Source organism: Schistocerca piceifrons, chromosome 2, assembly GCF_021461385.2.
Source record: "Schistocerca piceifrons isolate TAMUIC-IGC-003096 chromosome 2, iqSchPice1.1, whole genome shotgun sequence".
Classification (NCBI taxonomy): Eukaryota; Metazoa; Arthropoda; class Insecta; order Orthoptera; family Acrididae; genus Schistocerca; species Schistocerca piceifrons.
In genome coordinates, this window is record NC_060139.1 from 511004341 (window position 1) to 511026603 (window position 22263).

A 22263-nucleotide genomic window follows, 5' to 3' on the forward strand; every position below is an offset into this window, starting at 1 on the left:
TATTCTGACCTTCAGCGTGTCTCAGTTCAGAATTTAGCACAAGCATGACATACTATTATTTCTTCACATCAGTTTACTCTGTCGCTCTATGCTGCAAAACATTTACAGCTTATTCCGTATTATCTGACACCAAATACTCGTCCCTTTAAAAAGAGAAAAAGAGAAAAAAGCTCTTCTTTATCTGCATTTAGTAACGTTACGTCGGTTCCAAGTTACATTTCCTTAAAGTGAGACATCATTCAACTTCAGTAACTAAAACCGCACCAACAATATTCAAGCATTAATATCTGTGACCGTTGCCTGCAATATTCCGTTTCCGCTTTAAATCCCGAGCGTTGGTAGGGGTAGAGCGATTGGCTGAGTCTGAATTACGTTAACTTTCTTAAAAGATGTTATTGTGGACCAAATGTGCATAAAACTTCGGTCGCTGATGATCGCACTTTATGTCCTTTTAGACTGGTACACAATTGTTATAACTGTATTACACATTAAAACTTTAAACAATTTCTTTCAAAAGTGAATATTAGAAAACGATACTTTACTTTTGAAATAAAACTTTTGAAAGGAACCAATTACCTTTCCAATCAAAACTCTACAATTTAATAAAGCAACTTAAACTTTATCCTACAGTAAGATTCAACGATTTTTGCTTTAAGCACACCGTAAAAGACTACCTGTGTCACATTAACTTACGAAGACCACAAAACATAGCAAGTGATACCAATACAAGTCTGTAAACAATGGACAGTTTCACACTTTAAAAAAGAATCAATAGCACTAAATTTTAATGACCATTCAGGAGTACATAATCTGAGATAGAACATAGCTTCTTTTTTAATTAAACAGTCTTGATTGCAACTTGTTCTTTTATTTATTAACATCGCATTTCGCCTTTCTGTGGCATCTTCAGGATAACTTAAAATTTTCCGTTTACAAAATGCTAAAAAACAATAAAACGAATTAGTTCCAGACTGAAGTAAGCGTCAAATCAGATGGATTTCCCGAGACGTTTCCCTTATCTAACATTTAAAAAATCAAATATGGCTCGTGCTGTATTCAACCTTTTGGCTCATCTGATTTGATACGCACTTCAGTCTAGCATAGACCCGTTTTATAGTTCTTTAAATGTTGGAGAAAGGAAGTTTTGAGATAACTTGAAAATTCCCCGCGAATGGGAAACCTGTTGTTAATAAAAGAACAAGTTGCAACCAAGTTCTTAATTCAAATATTCTTCATACGCTTGGTGTGCCAGACTTCGTAATAGAATGGAACAAACTGTAGAAACGTAACTTCCTTTTTTTTTTATAAACAGCTGGTGGTGTCCTGGTCTCTGATTCATCGTTACCAAGTCCACTAGAATTTGCGTCAGTCTATCTAAGCCCACAGAAATACGTTAGGATATTGGTTCTTCCGCCCTAAGCAGCTCAGTATTAGACATTTGCATAAAGAGTCTCCTTGATCCGACGACCACAGTTATTGTTTCAACTTCATTCATTCTATCCACTGCCGTGGTCTAAGAGAAGCGTATTAATAACTCTTTCAACAAATGGACCTGAACTACTTGCTTATATCGTACAAACCTCATTACACAATAGGCTCTGGCTCTGAGCACTATGGGACTTAACATCTGAGGTCATCAGGCACCTAGACTTAGAGCTACTTAAACCTAACTAACCTAAGGACATCACACACATCCATGCCCGAGGCAGGATTCGAACCTGCGACCGTAGCAGCAGCGCGGTTCCCGACTGAAGCGCCTAGAACCGCTCGGCTACATGGCCGGCATTACACAATAGCACTTAGCAATAATGTTCTCTCTCAAAAATAACGTCGAACGACAGTAACATTGTCGAAAGACAGTACCTACAGCAATTATTCCATCAGCACAACAGCTACATTTTACTACACGTGTCTGTCCTCCAGAAACAAGTTACGTGAAGGCTGCGTGTGGCAAGCCACTATCTCTCTCACACACACGGTGCGAGCCGTAACCGCTCTGTCCAGGGTAGGCTTTAGATAACAAGCAACTGCGCTGGAAACCTGCATTCTGCCTACGGCAACCAACCTACCGTCCCGCAGTGCCCGTCGGCATAACTTTTACATACCCTGCCACGCCAGCCGGAGTGACCGAGCGGTTCTAGGCGCTACAGTCTGGTACCACGCGACTGCTACGGTCCCATGGTGCTCAGAGCCATTTGAGCCACTATGGGACTTAACATCTGAGGTCATCAGTTCCCTAGAACTTAGAACTACTTAAACCTAACTAACCGAAGGACATCACACACATCCATGCCCGAGGCAGGATTCGAACCTGCGACCGTAGAGGTCGTGCGGTTCTAGACTGAAGCGCCTAGAACCGCTCGGCCACACCATTAGTCCCATAGTGCTCAGAGCCATTTGAACCCTCTTACAGAGAAGGTGACGCTGAGCTTTGTGTAGGTCACTTCGTTGTAGAGACAGCAGTCTCTGGACTCTCACATCTCTAATGGCTGACTCATTTGTGAAAGCTATGACTTGCAGCTGTTAGTTGTCAAACATCAGCATGACCGCTGTGCGCCCACAGGAGTGATACAGCGTTATTCTCCCTGATGTTACACCTATTCATCGTGGGGAAGCTACTGTCACTTCTCGCAAGATACTCAAGTCAGTGGTACTTCGTGGTCCAGCTGAAAAAATGTGGTGGCAGCAATGTGACGTGAGCCACAATGTGCGCTGTTGCTGTCTCAGATTCTCTAAATAAAAATTTTAAATGCTTCCCTTATGCTCCAGCTCACACACAAGATTCAATTATTTAAAACATTAACGATGAACCAGGAGCGATACGTGACCCAACTCGCGTTGGCTCCTGTGGCCTGCATGCCAAAGGCATGGTGCATGGGGTACTATGACCTTCAGTCAGCGTCAGTTTCTTAAATAAAGAGTCCCTCCCTCCATGTAGCCTACTAATAACAAGACAGCGGTAATTGTTTGAACATCATAATCGTTAAACAGGTTCAAGTCACGCACAAATGATAGGACCGAGTGACGAGGTAGCTATTTAAACATTCAGCATTGTATATCAATTAAACAATAAACATGTGATACATTTTTCAACATAGCACGTGTACATTAATTCCACCGTTTCGGGTTATGGTGTCAGATTAGTGGATGAACACGGTGGAAGTCTTCCCTGAGGCAGGCAACCAGAAACTGCCCATGCGAAGAATGGGAATTCCCCTCTAACTCTTGTTGACAGAAGCACATATTAGTACAATGATGACCTATGAAACTGATACTAGGAAGGGAAGCAGTTAACGGTATCTTTATCGTTGTGCATATACTGAATAACAGAAAGTAAATGTGATTGTTTGTAGACAATATGAGGATATGAAGGTTGCGAAATATAGTACAAAGAGCTATCACCTCTGGCAGTAACAGTGGCTTTTTCTCGACTGGACAACTAGAGAAACTCAATTCGGAGGTGGTCATTCCATTGTGCTTCAACTCTAAGCCGGAGTTTATCAATCGGAGTGTCTTGATATTCGTGGCGTATCTCTCTCTTGGCAATGCAGGACGAGGTATAAACAGTGAATGAGAAGAACGGAGAACATGCTGATCAGGTCAACTATTGAATGTCCCCTGTACTGAGACGCGTCAGTACAGCAAGGGCACATTCTGACACAACCTTATTGAAAGGTAATGTCATGGAGACTTGGATTATAGGGCACAGTCAAAAATGTAACTGCTGCTTTCCTAATTACTAGATGGATCCTGTTGTATACCCAATGTCACCCCACATCATTGTACTAGATGGTGGGTCCATGTGACAATGCAGAATGCGATCAGCTGATGTTCTTTCTTCTCATATCCTTTACATATGGTATGCCTATCCTGGGGCCGAGGAGAACCTAGTGGTGACATGAAGTAGTGGCTGTGTCGGTTGTGTTTATCCGGTAGCTGTATTCTCTAGGCTAGGAAGTCACTACTGTTCCTTCGGTGGTAGTGTGCTTTATGGGCTAACGAAGGGGTTTCCTTTGATGGTTGTTCAATACCAAAACTATAAATGATTCTAACAGAATACCTGAATACGCTGCGGTGTTGGCCTTCAGAACCACCTTATTCTCAGGCGACGGCGAGGTTCTAGAAAGATAAGCGAAGACAGACAAAGGAGCTAACCAGTGAAACCACCTCATCGTTCAGAACTGTTTCAGTGACATCCTTGCAGATAGGATGAGATGTGGGGAGATACAAGGAAAAAACGCTCTACCTTATGGCGGTGGTTTCAGATATCTTCCTATAAAATGGTGCTGAACAACTGGTGTCATTGACAAAGAATGATGATTCCATAAAGTGTTGCACTCTTCAAAGACATTCATGAATCGGAGAAAAATTGTAATGCTGGCTGCTTCCTTGTAGACAACCAAAGATTCTCCTGGAAGGAGCGAAGAACGCTTTCCTAGAACTCATGCATCAAAACAGCCTATGGCTTTGATGTAGATGGCAACAGACTCTCCCTGGCCGGGTGCAGTATGCCGAGAAAGGCACTCCTGGAACTCTTGTCTACCTTGTTGTCAGACTCCTTCTATGAAGAGTCTAAAAGTCTGCAGTGACAATCTGTGTGGTAACTCGCTGTGAAACACAACAATTTATGTCGAAGAAGACGTATGCTCACAAAACGTCACCTATTAGAAGTCGGCGGGACTCTGTCTGTCAAAGACAAAGGGGAACGACAGCAAGTTCCTGCCTGCAGGACAAAGACCTACAATGTGTCTGTGGTCCAGTATTCATCCGCAGACTTGCTCCAACTTGTTGATCACCGTTCATGCATTCTTACTGGCTTCCATTAAAATAAGCGACGGTGCTTGGTTCAATAGCTGGTCTTGACACAGCAAGCCTCATTCCGCCTTAGTATGAAACTGCATTTAGGAAGCGTTATCATTATTATTATAATCATGTCTGTTACTTGAGCTTTCACTTATTGGAATTTACTTGTGATGCAGGGAATTTGTTAAGACTGCTTGTGCTCTGGCATCAGTACTGCTTGCCAATCGCTGTTAGAACCATTCCTCAAATTTTTCTACTTTGTGACCATCAATCCCGATGATAAGTTTCTCACTATTCTCATTTCTCTACTTCACATTACTTTTGTCTTTCTTAGATTTACTCTCAATTCATATTCTATACTCATTAGACTTTGCATTCCATTCAGGAGATCACGTAATTCTCCTTAACTTTCACTCAGTATAGCAATGGCATCAACAAATCGTATCATTGATATACTTTCACCTTGTATTTTCATTCCATTGCTGAAACTTTCCTTTAGTTCTACCAGTGCTTCGTCGATGTACAGACAGAACAGTAGCAGCGAAAGACTATACCTCTGTCTTACACCCTTTCTGATGTGAGCACTCCGTTATTGGTCGACCACTAAGATTATTCCCTCTTGGCACATGGACATATTGCACATTACCCCTCTCTTCCTACAGCTTACCCCAATTTTTATCAGGATTTAGAACATCTTGCAACATTTTATATTGTCGAACGCTATTTCGAGGTTGACAAAATCTATGAGTGTGTCTTGATTGCCGGCCGAAGTGGCCGTGCGGTTAAAGGCGCTGCAGTCTGGAACCGCAAGACCGCTACGGTCGCAGGTTCGAATCCTGCCTCGGGCATGGATGTTTGTGATGTCCTTAGGTTAGTTAGGTTTAACTAGTTCTAAGTTCTAGGGGACTAATGACCTCAGCAGTTGAGTCCCATAGTGCTCAGAGCCATTTGAACCATTTTTTTTTTTTTTTTTGTGTCTTGATTTTTCTTGAGTTTTGCCTCCATCAACAACCGCAAAGTCCGAATTGCCGCGTTGGTGCTTCTATCCACTCTTTCTCTCATAGTCATCTTCCCCTTGTCAGTCTCTTCTCGGAGTTAGTATGGGAGTTTTTCCAGAATCTTTCGCCAATGGAGAGTTCATTATAACATTTTTTCAATTACAGGTCACATGTCCTATGGATACAAGTTATGCGTCTTTAATGTAGTGGTTTCCTTTTTCTTCTGCATTCTTGACAAAGATTGAGGCTGACTTCTTATGCCGGACGTCTTCGGCCGCCAATGATGATTATTAGTCAAAATTTATACGGTGGCGAGTTTCGAATCCCTGATCGAGAGCTTTTGATTATTAATCTGTTTTCTTAACCTCATTTTGCTCGCTTTTGTTCGTTGCGTATGCTCTGGAATGGACGTTCACAAGACACGTCGTTGATCCTTTAAGTGTGTTTCTTTTCTTTTATTACAGCCCCTAGACGACAGGCGCATTTGGAGAGTAAGTATCCACCGCTCGTTGTCTCTGCTTATTGTCGTGTGAGTCAAATGCCATCTTTGTGCTGATATTATCGCTTGTTGTTCTTCAATGGATGTGACGTCCTCCAACCTGTCAAGGTGTACTGCAGCGACGTGACCCAACCCATCAGGACTCGCAGCAGTGGCAGCACCCTGGCATCCAGACGCGCTCCTGGTCAGCTTATTGGAGCAGGACAGTGAGCTCTTATTGTCGGCTGAAAACATCCAATTTTATGAGTTACGAAAATAACAGCAAATAGTTAGCTCTCTACTCACACACAGATTTTCATCAGAGGGATTATATTACAAATTGGCAATATAACTAGGTGGAAAAATCCGACATGACTCACGATAAATTGTGTGCGAAGTCAGCTTTCAGTTTACGACTCACTGTGCAGTGTAGAGCGAATATTTCAGTCTGTAAGTCTATGAATGGAAAAACTTTGCCACCATTTTACTTCTAAAATTACAAGTAAAAACTAAATACTTGTTCTCATGTGCCATTGAATCATACTTTAGTCAATTTCCAACTGCAAACACTTCACGCAGACCTTCCTGGAACACTCCAAACAAATCGGAACACCACGCAGTTGACATGGATACTTGTTTTCCTCTTCAGACGAGGAGGGCAAAAGGGGCACGTTTTTCGATTTTCGAATTCTTCTTTCGGTGTCTGAGGCTCATCTCGCAAGTGAAGACATCTGTCTCACGTAACGCACGTTGCACAGAAGGCCCATCTTTCCCCGCCACGGAGAAACAGCAGCATGCAGTAAAAACGCGGCACGCAAACACTATGGTACGTCTGCGAGATCTCTTAGGGCTAATAGTTACGAAACAAAGAGCAGCAACAATGCAAGAACGCTGGCACGTGTAGCTTGACACCCAATAGGAAGGTGCATGGAAGAGTCCATTTGGCTTTGCAGGGGTGTGAGAAATATCTCGACACAAAAATTAGTAGCGGTCTGAGAGGCGGTCTATAGTAGTTAAGGGTTAAGTAAAAAACTAACTCCAAAATCATATTGATTTTTAACTTTCAGAAAGCAAAAATAGAACTTACGTGCTTCTCATACACTTGGTACAACACATTTCCCTCTGTTCTTAGAGTAGGATTTCCATCAATCCACTGTCGTAGTAAATAAGCTTTACTGTTCTTCTCCTTCGGCACTGTGGTAATATGGTCTTCTCCTGAGCACACTTCAGAAATCACGAAGAACTGTACACTAGTTACTGAATTTTAGGTAGCTGACAATGGAACTTTTTCATTCTTGAAAATGTCATTGTTGCCGCCAGCGGCTTCGTTTGTTACACAATGCAAACCGCACAGACTTTTATGACGTGATGGTCGACCTAACTTTATAGGTTTGCCGCATGATTGTTGATCGCTATTTAGTTTTTCTTAAGCTGCCGAGAGAAATATTTTTATAGTACACGAACCGCTCATTGCTGATTGCTATATCCGCCTCATTTTTAGGCGCCCTTTTATGGATTTGTAAATAAGACCGAGAAGTAATTTCTACACAAACAGAGCAATAAAAGAGAAATTTGATAAGGTCTTACTCTTCTTCTTAAACTATTGTGGTGAAATACTCGTATTTCAAGAATCATTGCTGCAAAAGTAAAATATATCGATAAATTTGCAAAAGTTATTTATAAATGCAATAACCCCTTAAATATTCATTTATATGCATTATCATGTTAATATGCAAAAATCCTAGCTCTAACGATGATTCTGGTCTCTGTGTGAAATCTGGTGACACATCCATTCATCTACAGCATCCCACCATTATAAACTTGTTCGCTGTACAGATGGTGCTATCCACTGTGTTGGACAGACTGAACAGATGGCGGCCTTGTGTTACAGCTTTCTATAGGGATATTGCAGGGTATCTCCATAAGAAAAATGTACACGTAGACGATTCCGAACTATGGATCAGTATGGTGACAACGGAAACTAATCTACTGCCAATAAGTTTGAGAGAAATACATGCTGAATTCTATGCTTACAGGAAGGCTTTATTTTCTATATTTTGTACTGGTTTAATATAAAGAAAAAACCTGTCATGTGCATCCTTTGTATGATTACTGAATAAAAGTAAACCAGAATGTGTTTTATTTCATACCTTTCATTATATTGCATGTCCTAAATCTATTGTTACCAGTATTTTCCCTGGAACCATACAACAGCAGAAAATTAAGTCGTTTAACTAAATGATCTGTAGATGCCCCATTGCACGCCAGTTCAAAATGATCCAAATGGCTCTGAGCACTCTGGCACTTAACATCTGTGGTCGTCCCCTAGAACTTAGAACTACTTAAACCTAACTAACCTAAGAACGTCACACACATCCATGCCCAAGGCAGAATTCGAACCTGCGACCGTAGCGGTCACGCGGTTCCAGACTGAAGCGCCTAGAACCGCACGGCCACACCGGCTGGCTGCACGCCAGTACCTGACATAGTATCATGGCAGGGGCATATTTTTCACTAAATTCTTTAAAACCCCATTGCACGCCAATACCTGACATAGTAGATATCATGTCAAGGTGGATGAAGCCTCTAGTCTTTGTCTTAAGTGACTGGAGCTGTGACACCATGCAAGAAGACTGGAAGGACAGTGACATGATCCTTCACGACAACATACGTGCAATAATTGTAGATCTATCCAACTGCAGCAAGGAAAATGATCTCAGGTCACTTCTAACACATCCAGATGGAGTCCGCTTTGAGCATATACACCACGTGATCAAAAGTATCCTGACACCAGACTGAAAATGACTTACAAGTTCGTGGCGCCTCCATCGGTAATGCTGGAATTCAATATGGTGTTGGCCCACCCTTTGCCTTGATGACAGTTTCCACTCTATCAGGCATACGTTCAGTTAGGTGCTGGAAGGTTTCTATGGGAATGGCAGCCCATTCTTCACGGAGTGCTGCAGTGAGGGGAGCTATCGATGTCGGTCGGTGTGTCCTGGCACGAAGTCGTCGTTACAAAATATCCCAGAGGTGTTCTATAGGATTCAGATCAAGGACTCTGTGCAGGCCAGTTCATTACAGGAATATTATAGTCGTCTAACTACTCCGCCACAGGCCTTGTATTATGAACTGCTGTTCGATCGTGTTGAAAGATGGAGTCGCCATCCCCGGATTGCTCTTCAACGGTGGGAAGCAAGAAGGTGATTAAAGCATCAGTGTAGGCCCGTGCTGTGATAGTGCCACGCAAAACAACAAGGAGTGCAAGCCCCCTCCATGAAACACGACTACTGAGGTCGCTGGTATGGAGTACCAGGCAGTAGATGTCAGCACAATTCACCTAATATGAAATACGTATTTTTTTTGGAGGTGTCCGGATACTTTTGATCAGTGTATGTGTGTTTTCAAAACACCCTTTCAGCCCAAATACCAGCTGTTACAGCACACGTTTCAGGATTATATGTTTTGACATACACGACATTCAGTGAGAGCAGTGATATCCCTCCACCAGAAAAGTAATGCCAAACCATGCGTTCATATTTGACGACGTTGCTGTGGAAAACCAAGATCAAATTCGACGGTATTTCTGTTTTGGTAGCCACAAGTTGTTGATGTAATTTACCTGAGTCAGACTATTCTACACTCCCTAACCAGCTGGTGAGGGATAATGCAAACCTAATTATAGCATTCAAACAGGACAGTCTGATTATAACATACTTTTACCATGCTCATGTAGGAAACGATATGTCGTTCAATCCTCGGATATTTCATACCCAGACTCCGAGCACATTATCTTGTAATTACAGTTGATGTCTCCAGAAATGTCGTATGTCATGTTAGGTGTTTGATGATTACTAGACTATAAAAATAAAGTAAAATCACACAGCACAACTACAAGGGACAGTCCATCACTCACGACAGAACTGTAATCCAGCAATGACATATGTCAAATATAGTGACATCACCGCAGAAGAATCTTCTAAGATGCTCCCTATGAATCATCGTCACCAGGAAAGGGAGGAATGTCCTGATTTCATTGGCGCAGTAATCTGACAGTCACATCACCGGTAATTTATTCTAGTAACTCGAAACATCACTTGTAACAACCGAAAAGCGGATATGGATTGTATCTCCACCTATTATTTCATGGAACGTGAACATTAACGTGCACCTTTCTGATCGTGATCACAGTTTACCTTGATGTTAACTAGTAGCTTCGATGTTCTAAACCCTTTATTCAAGTGTACTTCAACTTCAGTGATGTACATGCTGCATAGGGCCGATGTGCGCAAAGGCGACACACAAGGGCAACGAGTATTCCATATCCAGTTCGGTTTGTTATCAGCAGTCTCGTACAACCCGCCAGCAGGTAGCCACTATCAGCCGCTCGGCGCGACGCCGCTAGCTCTGCCAGTCTCCTGCGCGACACGGAGCGACATGGCGACACCAGCAAACGGAGCCATCACCATCAGCTTCCCTCAGGGGGCGCTGAGGGGGCGCAAGCTGAGGACACCTTCCGGCCGCCCCTACTGCAGCTTCCAGGGCATTCCCTACGCCAAGCCACCTGTTGGCCCTCTGAGGTTTATGGTAAGGTGAAAATACATTTATATCTGCATGACTACTGTGCAGTTCACACTTAACTGCCTGGCAGTGCCATCTTCGACACACCTTCAGACTATTCCTCCACCGTTCCTCTCCCTAACAGTTCATGGGAAGAGTGAACACTTAAATCTTTGTACACAAGCTTTGATTTCTCTTATTTTGTCATGATGCTCTTTCTCCTTCTGTAGGCGGGCGGCAGCAAAATATTTTCGCACTCGGAGTAGAAAGTTTGAAATTTCGCGAAAAAAAACTTACACCAACGTAGAGCGCCTTGGTTCTAACGATTGCCACCCCGACTCGTGTATCGTATGTGCGGTAGTCTTCTCCCTATGGAGCAGTAATACAAAACGAGCCGCCCTCCTTTGAACTTTTTCGATGTCCTCCGTCAAGCCTATCTATTAAGAGCCCCAAACAGAATATCCGTACTCAAGCAGAGGACGAACAAGCGTAGTGTAGGAAATCTCTGTAGTAATAACGTGGCATCTTCTAAGTATTCTGCCAATAGAATGTGGTCTTTGGTTTGCCTCCCACACCATCAATGTGACCGTTCCAACCTACGTTTTAATTGCAATTCTCAGGTGTTTAGTTGAACTGACAGCCATTAAATTGGTATGATTTATTGTGTAATTGAAATTTAACGGATATCTTTTGGTACTCGTGTGGATGACCTCACACTTTTCCTTACTGAGGAACTATTGCCACTTTTCGCACCACGCAGATACCATGTCCAAATCATTTTGCAATTGGTTCCGACCTTCGGATGACTCTGTTAGTGACACCCTTACCCGCCGTGGCCGAGTGGTTCTAGGTGCTTCAGTCCGGAACCGCGCTGCTGCTAAGGTCGCAGGTTCGAATCCTGCCTCGGTCATGGATGTGTGTGATGTCTTTAGGTTAGTTAGGTTCAAGTAGTTCTATGTCTAAGGGACTGATGACCTCAGATGTTAAGTCCCATAGTGTTTGGAGCCATTTGAATTCGACCACCCTCATCTTCAAACAATCTAAGAAGGCTGCTGACATTGTCTCGTAATCCGATTGTGTAGATTAGGCACAGCAGAGGGCTTATAACACTTCCCTGGGGGACGCCGGATATCACTTCTGCTTTACTCGATGATAACGGCTCCGTTATGTACAGGGTGCCACTTAATTACCGTTATGGACTTCGAGGATGGGTTTCTTACATCAAAAGGAGAAAAGGTTTCCAGTCAACATGGGCTCTAAAAAGCATCCCGTAAGCGCCATAAACATCAGTTCATCTTCGACACAGTCAACTACATCTCTTCAACGGCAAGCTCTTTGCTTTCCATATTTTTGGAGGTGACCAAAACGAGAAAAAGTGGCCAGTAAGCATGAATTCTAAAATGCACATCTTAAGAAATATGAGAGTCCATGTAGCAGAGATGTGTATCACAGCAGTGATGATGAGCAGAGCTCTTATAGAACTATGTTCGTTTGACAGTTTTTCTTGTTTGGTCTACCGAGCACCTCCCAAAGCATGGAAAGCTAGTAATTTGCAGTAGAACAGATGTGCATCTCAGCAATGGAGATGGACAATCGCTAGTAGCTCTTAAGGTATGCCCTTTATAGTCCACGTTGAAAGGGATTTCTTTTCTTGTTCTGATATAAGGAAACTGCCCATACAGTCTATAAAGGGAATTTAGTTACTGCCCGTATAGAAAGCTTTTCGCAACTGAACAACAGTTTAAATTGACTGTGCTAAGAATTCAATTTATCGTAGTCCTCAGCTAAAGTGGCAGCATTAAGGCTTACATTACTCAACAATGCGTCGCTTATAGCGGGAACATATTTTCAATGTCTCATTACTATCTCGCAATGTGGTTATGAAAAGTGATCGCGTAAAATGTATTTTTGTAGAGATGTAACTGATTCTTAATAACGACGTAAAATTGATTAACGCTCAAAAACAATAGAGTTATACGGAAAAACTGACAGTCCAGCAAAGAGTACTAAAAAAGTAAATTAAACAAAGGTTGGGTGGCGGTCAAGCTTCGGAATGAGGGGGACGTTACCCACGGGAGCGGAATTCGAATAGAAGTAGGCGAAGTGTACTCGTAGTAATTACACCGCCAGCGTTCGTCATAAATGAACCATTAGGCAACGATTTCCACACTAATAAAAAGAATAATAATAATTCGGTGTGGTTCAACGGCCTGCTGCAAGTCTTTTTGTTGAACGACGCCTCGGAGGCTTGCGAGGCTCTAGCCCGTCCTTTGCACCGTACCCGCTGAAAGGAGCGCTGCTCCACAACGTAAAATTCGAACCACATGTTCATAACTGAGACGTGAAGGTTAAGTTAAATACAGGCAGAAAATTCTGGGATGCGATCGGAATTCTATTTCGCGATCTTGTTTTTTCAAGGCACTCCGTTTAATAGACCATTAGGCTCGGGTTACAGGGAATAAAACGATATACTTCCTCTGCAAAAACATAGCAGCGTGTTTTGGACACAGTAGATCCCAAAGTCAGCAACGCGTCGCCAATAATGTGTATCCTATATAGGAAATTCAGTTTTAAAAGATGCCACAGTACACGATGGAGATGTTTGAAAAACCAAACAAGAAGAGAAGGTCAACTATGGTGATTCAAACGACCTACGGATTAAACAGAAGAGACGTTGATTCCAAATTTTAACTAAGAATACCTGCAGGCTAAATGATAGAGTGCGATAGATATTTTTGCATGCAATTATTTGACCTCTAGCTTGCATAATGTTTAGGCCCCACAGCTTAAGGTCGTGTACTAACACAGTATTTTAAAATTTCTTCTCCGTGATACATGCAATACAGAAGCGCACTAAGCGCATATTAACGTAGCCTGAAATTCTGTGTGAAGCAAAAGAACAGCTGGAAATAATATTACAGTTGGGAGTGCTACATAAGATATTCGAGAAGATAAGTTACTTACCGAGAGTAGGAGTTTAAACAGAGACTAAGGAAAGTAGTTTCGCGACGTTTTCAGACTTACATGTCATTTATCAGAAACTTCAACATATTTCAAATAATTCTTCTACATAAACAGCGAAGAACTAAACTGGTAAAAATTTAACAAAGATGCTTATTTTACTCATTCATGCAAACTTTTCCACAATCGTAGCAGTCAGAAGATGCTATTTGTAGAATAATTTCATTACAAAGGTTGTTTCAAAGTCATTGTTCTTCCTCTCTAAACATATGTATTGTTTCCACCTAAAGCGTCCATGTTTTTAAATAACAATCATTGCGTAAGTGATTTTAATAGTGAAAAACATTTTGCAAATAATTTATATATTTTTCATATATCACAAACTCTTCAGACTATATAGAAATACTCATGTACAACTACTTATTAGCAATCAGATTATACTACTTTGTTTAATACGTTTCTACAAATTCTTTGTTAAGAGTAAGGAAGTGAGATGAAGCGCAACGAAAGTACGGTAGAAAAAGTTGGCCTGGAGTTGTTAGTAACAAATATTCGATCTCCCTTCAGAACTAGCCACGAAATCGTCACCGCCCTCTGTGACCGAGCGGTTCTAGGCGCTTCAGTCTGGAACCTCGCTGCTCCTACGGTCGCAGGTTCGAATCCTTTCTCGGGCATGGAAGTGTGTGATGTCCTTAGGCTAGTTAGGTTTACGTAGTTCTAAGTCTAGGGGACTTTGGACCTCAGATGTTAAGTCCCATGGTGCTCAGAGCCATTTAAACCATTTAAACGAAATCGTCGGCAAGTGACGCAATTAGAATTCTCGCTTCACAGCATTTTTAGAACTCAACTCAGTTGTCAGTTTACCACTCAGACATCCTCGATCGATTTATGAGTAAGTTAACCAATAAGCTGTTCTTTCCCACTTTGACTCCACATACGTAACAGCCTCCATTAAAGAAACGAAATTAAAAGTGCTGAAGCGTTTTTGGCAATAATACCACAGTGACACCTGTCTACAATTTAGCCTCTTCATTAGCTTTGATCGAATGGTTCAATAACGACTTCTCGTAACACCTGCGTGAAGGACGGGGCACGATTCGTAAATCTTTGACAGATGATTGATAGTCGAAATAAGTTACGTAATGATACATCCGTTTTGTTCAAACAGCTCTAAAGGCACACAGCGTGAGATGGCGAGTTGGTTAAGACATTGGACTCGCACACGAAATGGCCGGGTTTCAAATCCCCGTCCGGCCACACACATTTAGTTATTCTATGGGTCGCTACATCCCTCATGGAAAGTTTATGAAAGGCTCTTTGGAAAGTATGCGACGGGTTTTTCTCACTTGTATGCTTGAATCCTAAACCTTCAAGCCTATCTTCAAACAAATGAATGGATAAAATGTGTGGGGTTATACTGTGTCTGTATCTTCACGTTACAGTGTCCTTCCAGGATGTAACCACGCCTCGATGGGCTAAAATGGCGATAAAATATCCGTCTCTGCCTGTGCAGGAGTCACGAAATGTGCGTGCCACTGGTTGTGGACTCCGTGACATATCGACGTTTGGATCTGTTCTGGCGGCCAAAGCGACAAGTGAGAAATTCGGTCTGGCACAAATTTTCATGTGTCACAAATAGCTCACGCCAGTCTGGAATAGCGATATGCGAATCCATTTCGTACTACCTTGACACAACATACATGTGAGCGGTGACTGTGATCCTATCTGCGTCATCCAACACATTCTCATATGCGATGAAGCTTAGTTCACGGAGTGCGTTTCCGGACCCCTTATAATATATGTTACTCGTTATAAAACGGTTTAGGGACTAAGCCATCATGAAATCAGTCTGTGTTGACTTCTACCTTACCCACTCTACCTAACCACTTGAAAGTGATAATTTGAAAACGAATATTCATGGGTGAACTACATCAGTGAAGCCCGGTTTCTGTGTAGTGTGGAAGTCTAAGATGACAGATTTAGCAGTGCAGTACTTGATCGAAAATTTTTGGAATTTGAAACACTACTGGACACCAGACTACATTCTATTATCTAGTCTCACCGTAAATCCATTGGTTTTTGTTTACCTATTTTGTTGCAATAGTTGTTTTACTGTTGCACAGCCCTTTCTACGACACTACATTATTATCAAATGCAAGGTCTAGTGCCATCTTCAGTGTTTCACATTTCAAGTATTTCAAGAGTAACAGTGTGAACCTGGGAAGCCAAGCATGACGGAAGCGGTGGCTCAGTATGCGATCATCACCGAAAGGAGATATTTCACACGTGTAGCAATATGGGGTGGTGTACCATCCTGTATAAAAATGATACCTTGCAGCAGGTGTTATAGAACTTCCTGATCATTTTCTTCACAACAAATTTTTCATAAGACCTTCACTCGTTTTAATTCTTTTCTTATGGCGATAGGACCGTATAGGTACCGTGACGGATTCTCCATTCTGATAGCGAAGATTCACTAACAATGACAAAGTTAACAAGACGCGATTGCTGGCGCATCTAGTTCCCTTTCTCACTACAGCTCATTTTATAAATGATTCTCATGCGGCGTTACTGATATGTTGCTGACCAGCGCCATCTGTCAGTCGGTTTTTGTACTCATTTTTTGTTTCAATAAAACTCAATGTCATTTCTCTTCCTACAGTATTCCGTGAATTATTGCGTTTTCAATTTGGGTCATTATGCATACAAGGCTCAACCGTTGGTTAACGTCAGGCAGCGGTCAACCTTAATGGCTGAAAGCCCTATAGATTAAGGAATTTTGTTGTGCGGTTTGTAGCTCGCAAAATCGATGGTTCTTCCTGCCTTCGTGGGCCTTAGTATTCTCGAACCCTCTGGGACGAAGACGGTGATTGGGAGAACTCAAGCAAGATTGTAAGTGCGAAAGAGCGAGATCATTCCAAGTACCTTCCCGGGCTCGGACATGGAATTCTACTCAGGCACATTCCTGTTTTTCGCGACCAGTTTTCTGGACTACTGAACGTGGAATAGCTCGTCAAAGGGCGACACTGGAGAGTAGAGGACGGATCCATTAGCTGGCTAGAGATGGTATTTTAATTAAGGAGAAGGACATGGCGAGGTTTAATAAAAACATACAATTTCCATTCGTTTCCTTGGAAACTTGAGTGTTCTGGTTTTGTGAGACCCTGTCCTTTATTTTATTTATTTCACCTGACGTCATTATGGCTATCGGCCCCTCTCTTACATCGGACAAGGGTTTCAAAGAAACAGTACCACTTTTACTTTACAGTTACCTAATGAATAACAGTTATAATTTGCAAATAGTATTAAAATTGTTTGAGTCTCTGTAGTAAGTATACAAAATTGGCAGTACTTCTGCTACTGCTGCTGCAGCTATCATTAATATTGATAGTAGTAATAGTAGTAATAATGACAATAATAATAATAATAATAACAAAATAACAGTAATGACAGCGCAGATATAAAAAGAACCTATGGTGTAAAAACGGTTGTTTTATGTTATAGTGAATTCTAAGGAAAATAAAGGTGACTGCACAAGCTAAGAATACTGGGAAATGAGGAAGATCGTGCTGGAAAGAAGGGTGTTCAAGGATAACGAGAGCGTACAGGGAAGTGGTAATCATTACTACTGATTTGCTAGATACACTCCTGGAAATGGAAAAAAGAACACATTGACACCGGTGTGTCAGACCCACCATACTTGCTCCGGACACTGCGAGAGGGCTGTACAAGCAATGATCACACGCACGGCACAGCGGACACACCAGGAACCGCGGTGTTGGCCGTCGAATGGCGCTAGCTGCGCAGCATTTGTGCACCGCCGCCGTCAGTGTCAGCCAGTTTGCCGTGGCATACGGAGCTCCATCGCAGTCTTTAACACTGGTAGCATGCCGCGACAGCGTGGACGTGAACCGTATGTGCAGTTGACGGACTTTGAGCGAGGGCGTATAGTGGGCATGCGGGAGGCCGGGTGGACGTACCGCCGAATTGCTCAACACGTGGGGCGTGAGGTCTCCACAGTACATCGATGTTGTCGCCAGTGGTCGGCGGAAGGTGCACGTGGCCGTCGACCTGGGACCGGACCGCAGCGACGCACGGATGCACGCCAAGACCGTAGGATCCTACGCAGTGCCGTAGGGGACCGCACCGCCACTTCCCAGCAAATTAGGGACACTGTTGCTCCTGGGGTATCGGCGAGGACCATTCGCAACCGTCTCCATGAAGCTGGGCTACGGTCCCGCACACCGTTAGGCCGTCTTCCGCTCACGCCCCAACATCGTGCAGCCCGCCTCCAGTGGTGTCGCGACAGGCGTGAATGGAGGGACGAATGGAGACGTGTCGTCTTCAGCGATGAGAGTCGCTTCTGCCTTGGTGCCAATGATGGTCGTATGCGTGTTTGGCGCCGTGCAGGTGAGCGCCACAATCAGGACGGCATACGACCGAGGCACACAGGGCCAACACCCGGCATCATGGTGTGGGGAGCGATCTCCTACACTGGGCGTACACCACTGGTGATCGTCGAGGGGACACTGAATAGTGCACGGTACATCCAAACCGTCATCGAACCCATCGTTCTACCATTCCTAGACCGGCAAGGGAACTTGCTGTTCCAACAGGACAATGCACGTCTGCATGTATCCCGTGCCAGCCAACGTGCTCTAGAAGGTATATGTCAACTACCCTGGCCAGCAAGATCTCCGGATCTGTCCCCCATTGAGCATGTTTGGGACTGGATGAAGCGTCGTCTCACGCGGTCTGCACGTTGCAGCACGAACGCTGGTCCAACTGAGGCGCCAGGTGGAAATGGCATGGCAAGCCGTTCCACAGGACTACATCCAGCATCTCTACGATCGTCTCCATGGGAGAATAGCAGCCTGCATTGCTGCGAAAGGTGGATATACACTGTACTAGTGCCGACATTGTGCATGCTCTGTTGCCTGTGTCTATGTGCCTGTGGTTCTGTCAGTGTGATCATGTGATGTATCTGACCCCAGGAATGTGTCAATAAAGTTTCCCCTTCCTGGGACAATGAATTCACGGTGTTCTTATTTCAATTTCCAGGAGTGTATATCATTAACTGTTATCTGAAGCTGGGGATGTTATTCAGTTCTGTAACATAATGCGGGAGATTATTCCACAGTCGGGTTTCTGCTACTAAGAATGACTTCGAGGAAGTGGCTGAAGGGTGGAGTGGAACAGAAAGGATCTTGCTCTGATGGGAACGGATGTGTCTGCCATATTGTTCAGATAAGAACGTTAAGGTCGAGGAGAAATGTCAGGGCACTGTTCGTTGATGAGACAGTAGGGAAGCCAGAGGGCATGGAAATGTCTGCGATTGTCTGCACGCAACCAAGGTACCTCTGCATATGATGGTCAAACATGATTAAAAAATGTCGAACGTCACACATATAATGAACACACGCATTCTTAACCAGTTCCACGCTCCATGAGCTTTCCTGAGAAAGGCCTTGCAGAATAACATCGCTGTGATTAATAATTGGAAGTATAAGCATTTGTACAAGTTTCTGTTTTAGGTAAAATGCGGAGAGTTTTTCTATTTTTGGAGGGCATGGGCAGATGGTCATGTCTTCTTGCACATTGAAGTTACGTACCCAGTCCGATTCAGATTTTCATCTATTATTACTCCTATATACTTTGCTAAAGGAGAACAGTTGATATTTGTCCCATTTAGGTTTAAAGATGGTTCGGATTAAATAAATTTTATCCATAGTGGATGCTGTCGAACTCCGTGACTGTTCCTTTATAGGGTGTAGAAAAATATCCGCTACCAGTCACAATAAAGGTTATTTATATAAATAGCCGGCTGATGTGGCCGTGCGATTCTAGGCGCTTCAGTCTGGAACCGTGTGACCGCTACGGTCGTAAGTTCGAATCCTGCCTCGGGCATGGATGTGCGTGATGTCCTTAGGTTAGTTAGGTTTAAGTAGTTCTAAGTTCTAGGGGACTGATGACCATAGATGTTAAGTCCCATAGTGCTCAGAGCCATTTGAACCATTTATATAAATAACCTTTACTGTGAGTGGTAGCGGATATTTTTCTACTACCCTATGGTTTGGATTTCCAATAATTACCATTAATGAGGCTAGAATGATCAACCAGAATCGCTTTGGTTTTGTATGGGTTTACCTTTGATGTTATATCTTGCTCCCATTTTAGTAGTGCACACAGATCGGAACTGAGATTCCCGATTGTTGTCTTCACGTTTATTGATTTTGTACTTAATACAACTTTACGTAATCAGCGTACTAGTGGTATTTGCAGTAGGACAAAACTGATAACGCATGATTGACGTATAGTGAAAACAGTACAGGACCTAATATCGAACCCTGGGAGACGCTTGATACTACTTGCCTTCATTGTGGCATTATGTTGCTGGCGAGACGCCAGGAATGAGCGAAACCAGTGCACTGAACTTAGCGAGAAAATTTGGCTGCTAAGTTTGGCAAGTAAAATATTAAAGTAGACAGTTTCAGAAGCTTTTCTGAAGTCTAAGAACCACATTGTAGTCGCCTGTTGCGCGTCCATGCCAAAGTTTAGGTCATCTGTTACCTTTCATAAGGCAATTGTGCTGCGATACTTATGGAAACCTGATTGGTATTCATCTAGTAGGTTGTTTGTGGCTAGATAATTTGTTGGCTGGTAGTGTTAGTGTAAATAGGTCGGTTACCAAAGGACGCTGTGGCAACGTCCTTTAGTGGTACTGGATTGGGTAGCTCCTATTCTCTAGGTCTCAGGGAAAGCACCTGTGATTAAGAAGTTGATGGAGGTATCTGTAATAGTGGGCAGCACAGAGTGAATAACAAGCGTCACCATTTTGTCTATCATGCGATCGTGTCCAGTAGATGCTGATCTGATACGCATGATGGCTTTTTTGACAGTTAAATTTTTCTTGGCTACAATCGTTTACCTCCATGAAATAATCAGTGAATCTCTGTTTCGTTTGTGGTTTTGTTGTTGTTGTAGGTAATGTGAGGTACCGGTTCAGTTCTTCACCAGGGATAATTTATGAACACTGAATTGTATTATTATTTTGTTGTGTGGAGATCATTGACTGGAGGTATCAGGAGGCACCTGGAGGCACTGTATGACCTGCAAGCGATAAAAACGTTCCAGTCCAGTCGCCTTACCCAGTAATATTTACAGAAAGGTCTTTTGGTAATTGACACTGATGTGAAAAGTTTAATTCTATCTCGCGGGTCAAAGCCAGATTGGTGATTAGTTAAATTCATTTCAGATAGTTGGAAGTGCAGAGAAGTAATCCAAGTCCGCTAATAAAAGTTTCTGATTAAATCTGTGGCGCAGAGCGTCACTTAATTGCTCATGCATGTGGCACGTTAACCAGGGTGCATGGATTCAGGCGACGAGCGCGACGCCATGGAAGCTCCGAGAAACGGAAGGAAGGGCCGTCTCCCCTTGTCTGTCTTGCACTGCACCTTCTGAAGGCAAAGAAGTGTTAAAAGTTGTAGCTACAGTCTGTAGGGGCAGAGAGGTTAACATCTCTGCACTCTACCACCTCTACCTATGTTTCAGCCACCCCTTGTCAAGCAACAGCCCTTCCCGTACTCCATCCAGTAAACGATGCATCTCAGAAAGTCGATTAATTTGACGCTATGTGAAACTCAATGTTTTTGACATGCAGAGCTCCTACGCGGCTGTGGCTGTCGAGCTAAAGTTTCGGGTATCCGGGAGGTTGTGACATGTGTCTGGAGGAAGTGGAACAAGTTCCACATTGTTTCTGCCTGAACTACAGGTGCCTGCACGTTTACAAAATTCAGACTGAAGGTTTCGTGTGTTAATGTGGTTGATATAGTCTCATCTGACTTCACTATATTCAGTGTTCTGAGGAATTAGGTAAGCTGGTAGTTCATCTCAACAATGTTGTTGTTGTTGTGGTCTTCAGTCCTGAGACTGGTTTGATGCAGCTCTCCATGCTATATCCTGTGCAAGATTTTTCATCTCCCAGTACCTACTGCAACCTACATCCTTCTGAATCTGCTTAGTGTATTCATCTCTTGGTCTCCCTCTACGATTTTTACCCTCCACGCTGCCCTCCAATACTAACTTGGTGATCCCTTGATGCCTCAGAACATGTCCTACCAACCGATCCCTTCTTCTGGTCAAGTTGTGCCACAAACTTCTCTTCTCCCCAATCCTATTCAATACTTCCTCATTAGTTATGTGATCCACCCATCTAACCTTCAGCATTCTTCTGTAGCACCACATTTCGAAAGCTTCTGTTCTCTTCTTGTCCAAACTATTTATCGTCCATGTTTCACTTTCATACATGGCTACACTCCATACGAATACTTTCAGAAATGACTTCCTGACACTTAAATCTATACTCGATGTTAACAAATTTCTCTTCTTCAGAAACGCTTTCCTTGCCATTGCCAGCCTACATTTTATATCCTCTCTTCTTCGACCATCATCAGTTATTATGCT

The 22263-nt window shown here is 43.0% G+C and overlaps 1 protein-coding gene across 1 annotated transcript in view; it reads left to right on the plus strand.

Moving 5' to 3' along the window:
- Positions 1-10702: 10702 nt before the first annotated feature.
- Positions 10703-22263, plus strand: part of LOC124777134 (juvenile hormone esterase-like) — a 170856-nt gene continuing 159295 nt past the window's right edge. The window contains exon 1 of the mRNA XM_047252427.1: positions 10703-10866. Coding sequence (XP_047108383.1) covers positions 10717-10866 — 150 coding nt within the window. The 5' untranslated portion in view covers positions 10703-10716. The remainder of the gene's footprint in view (positions 10867-22263) is intronic.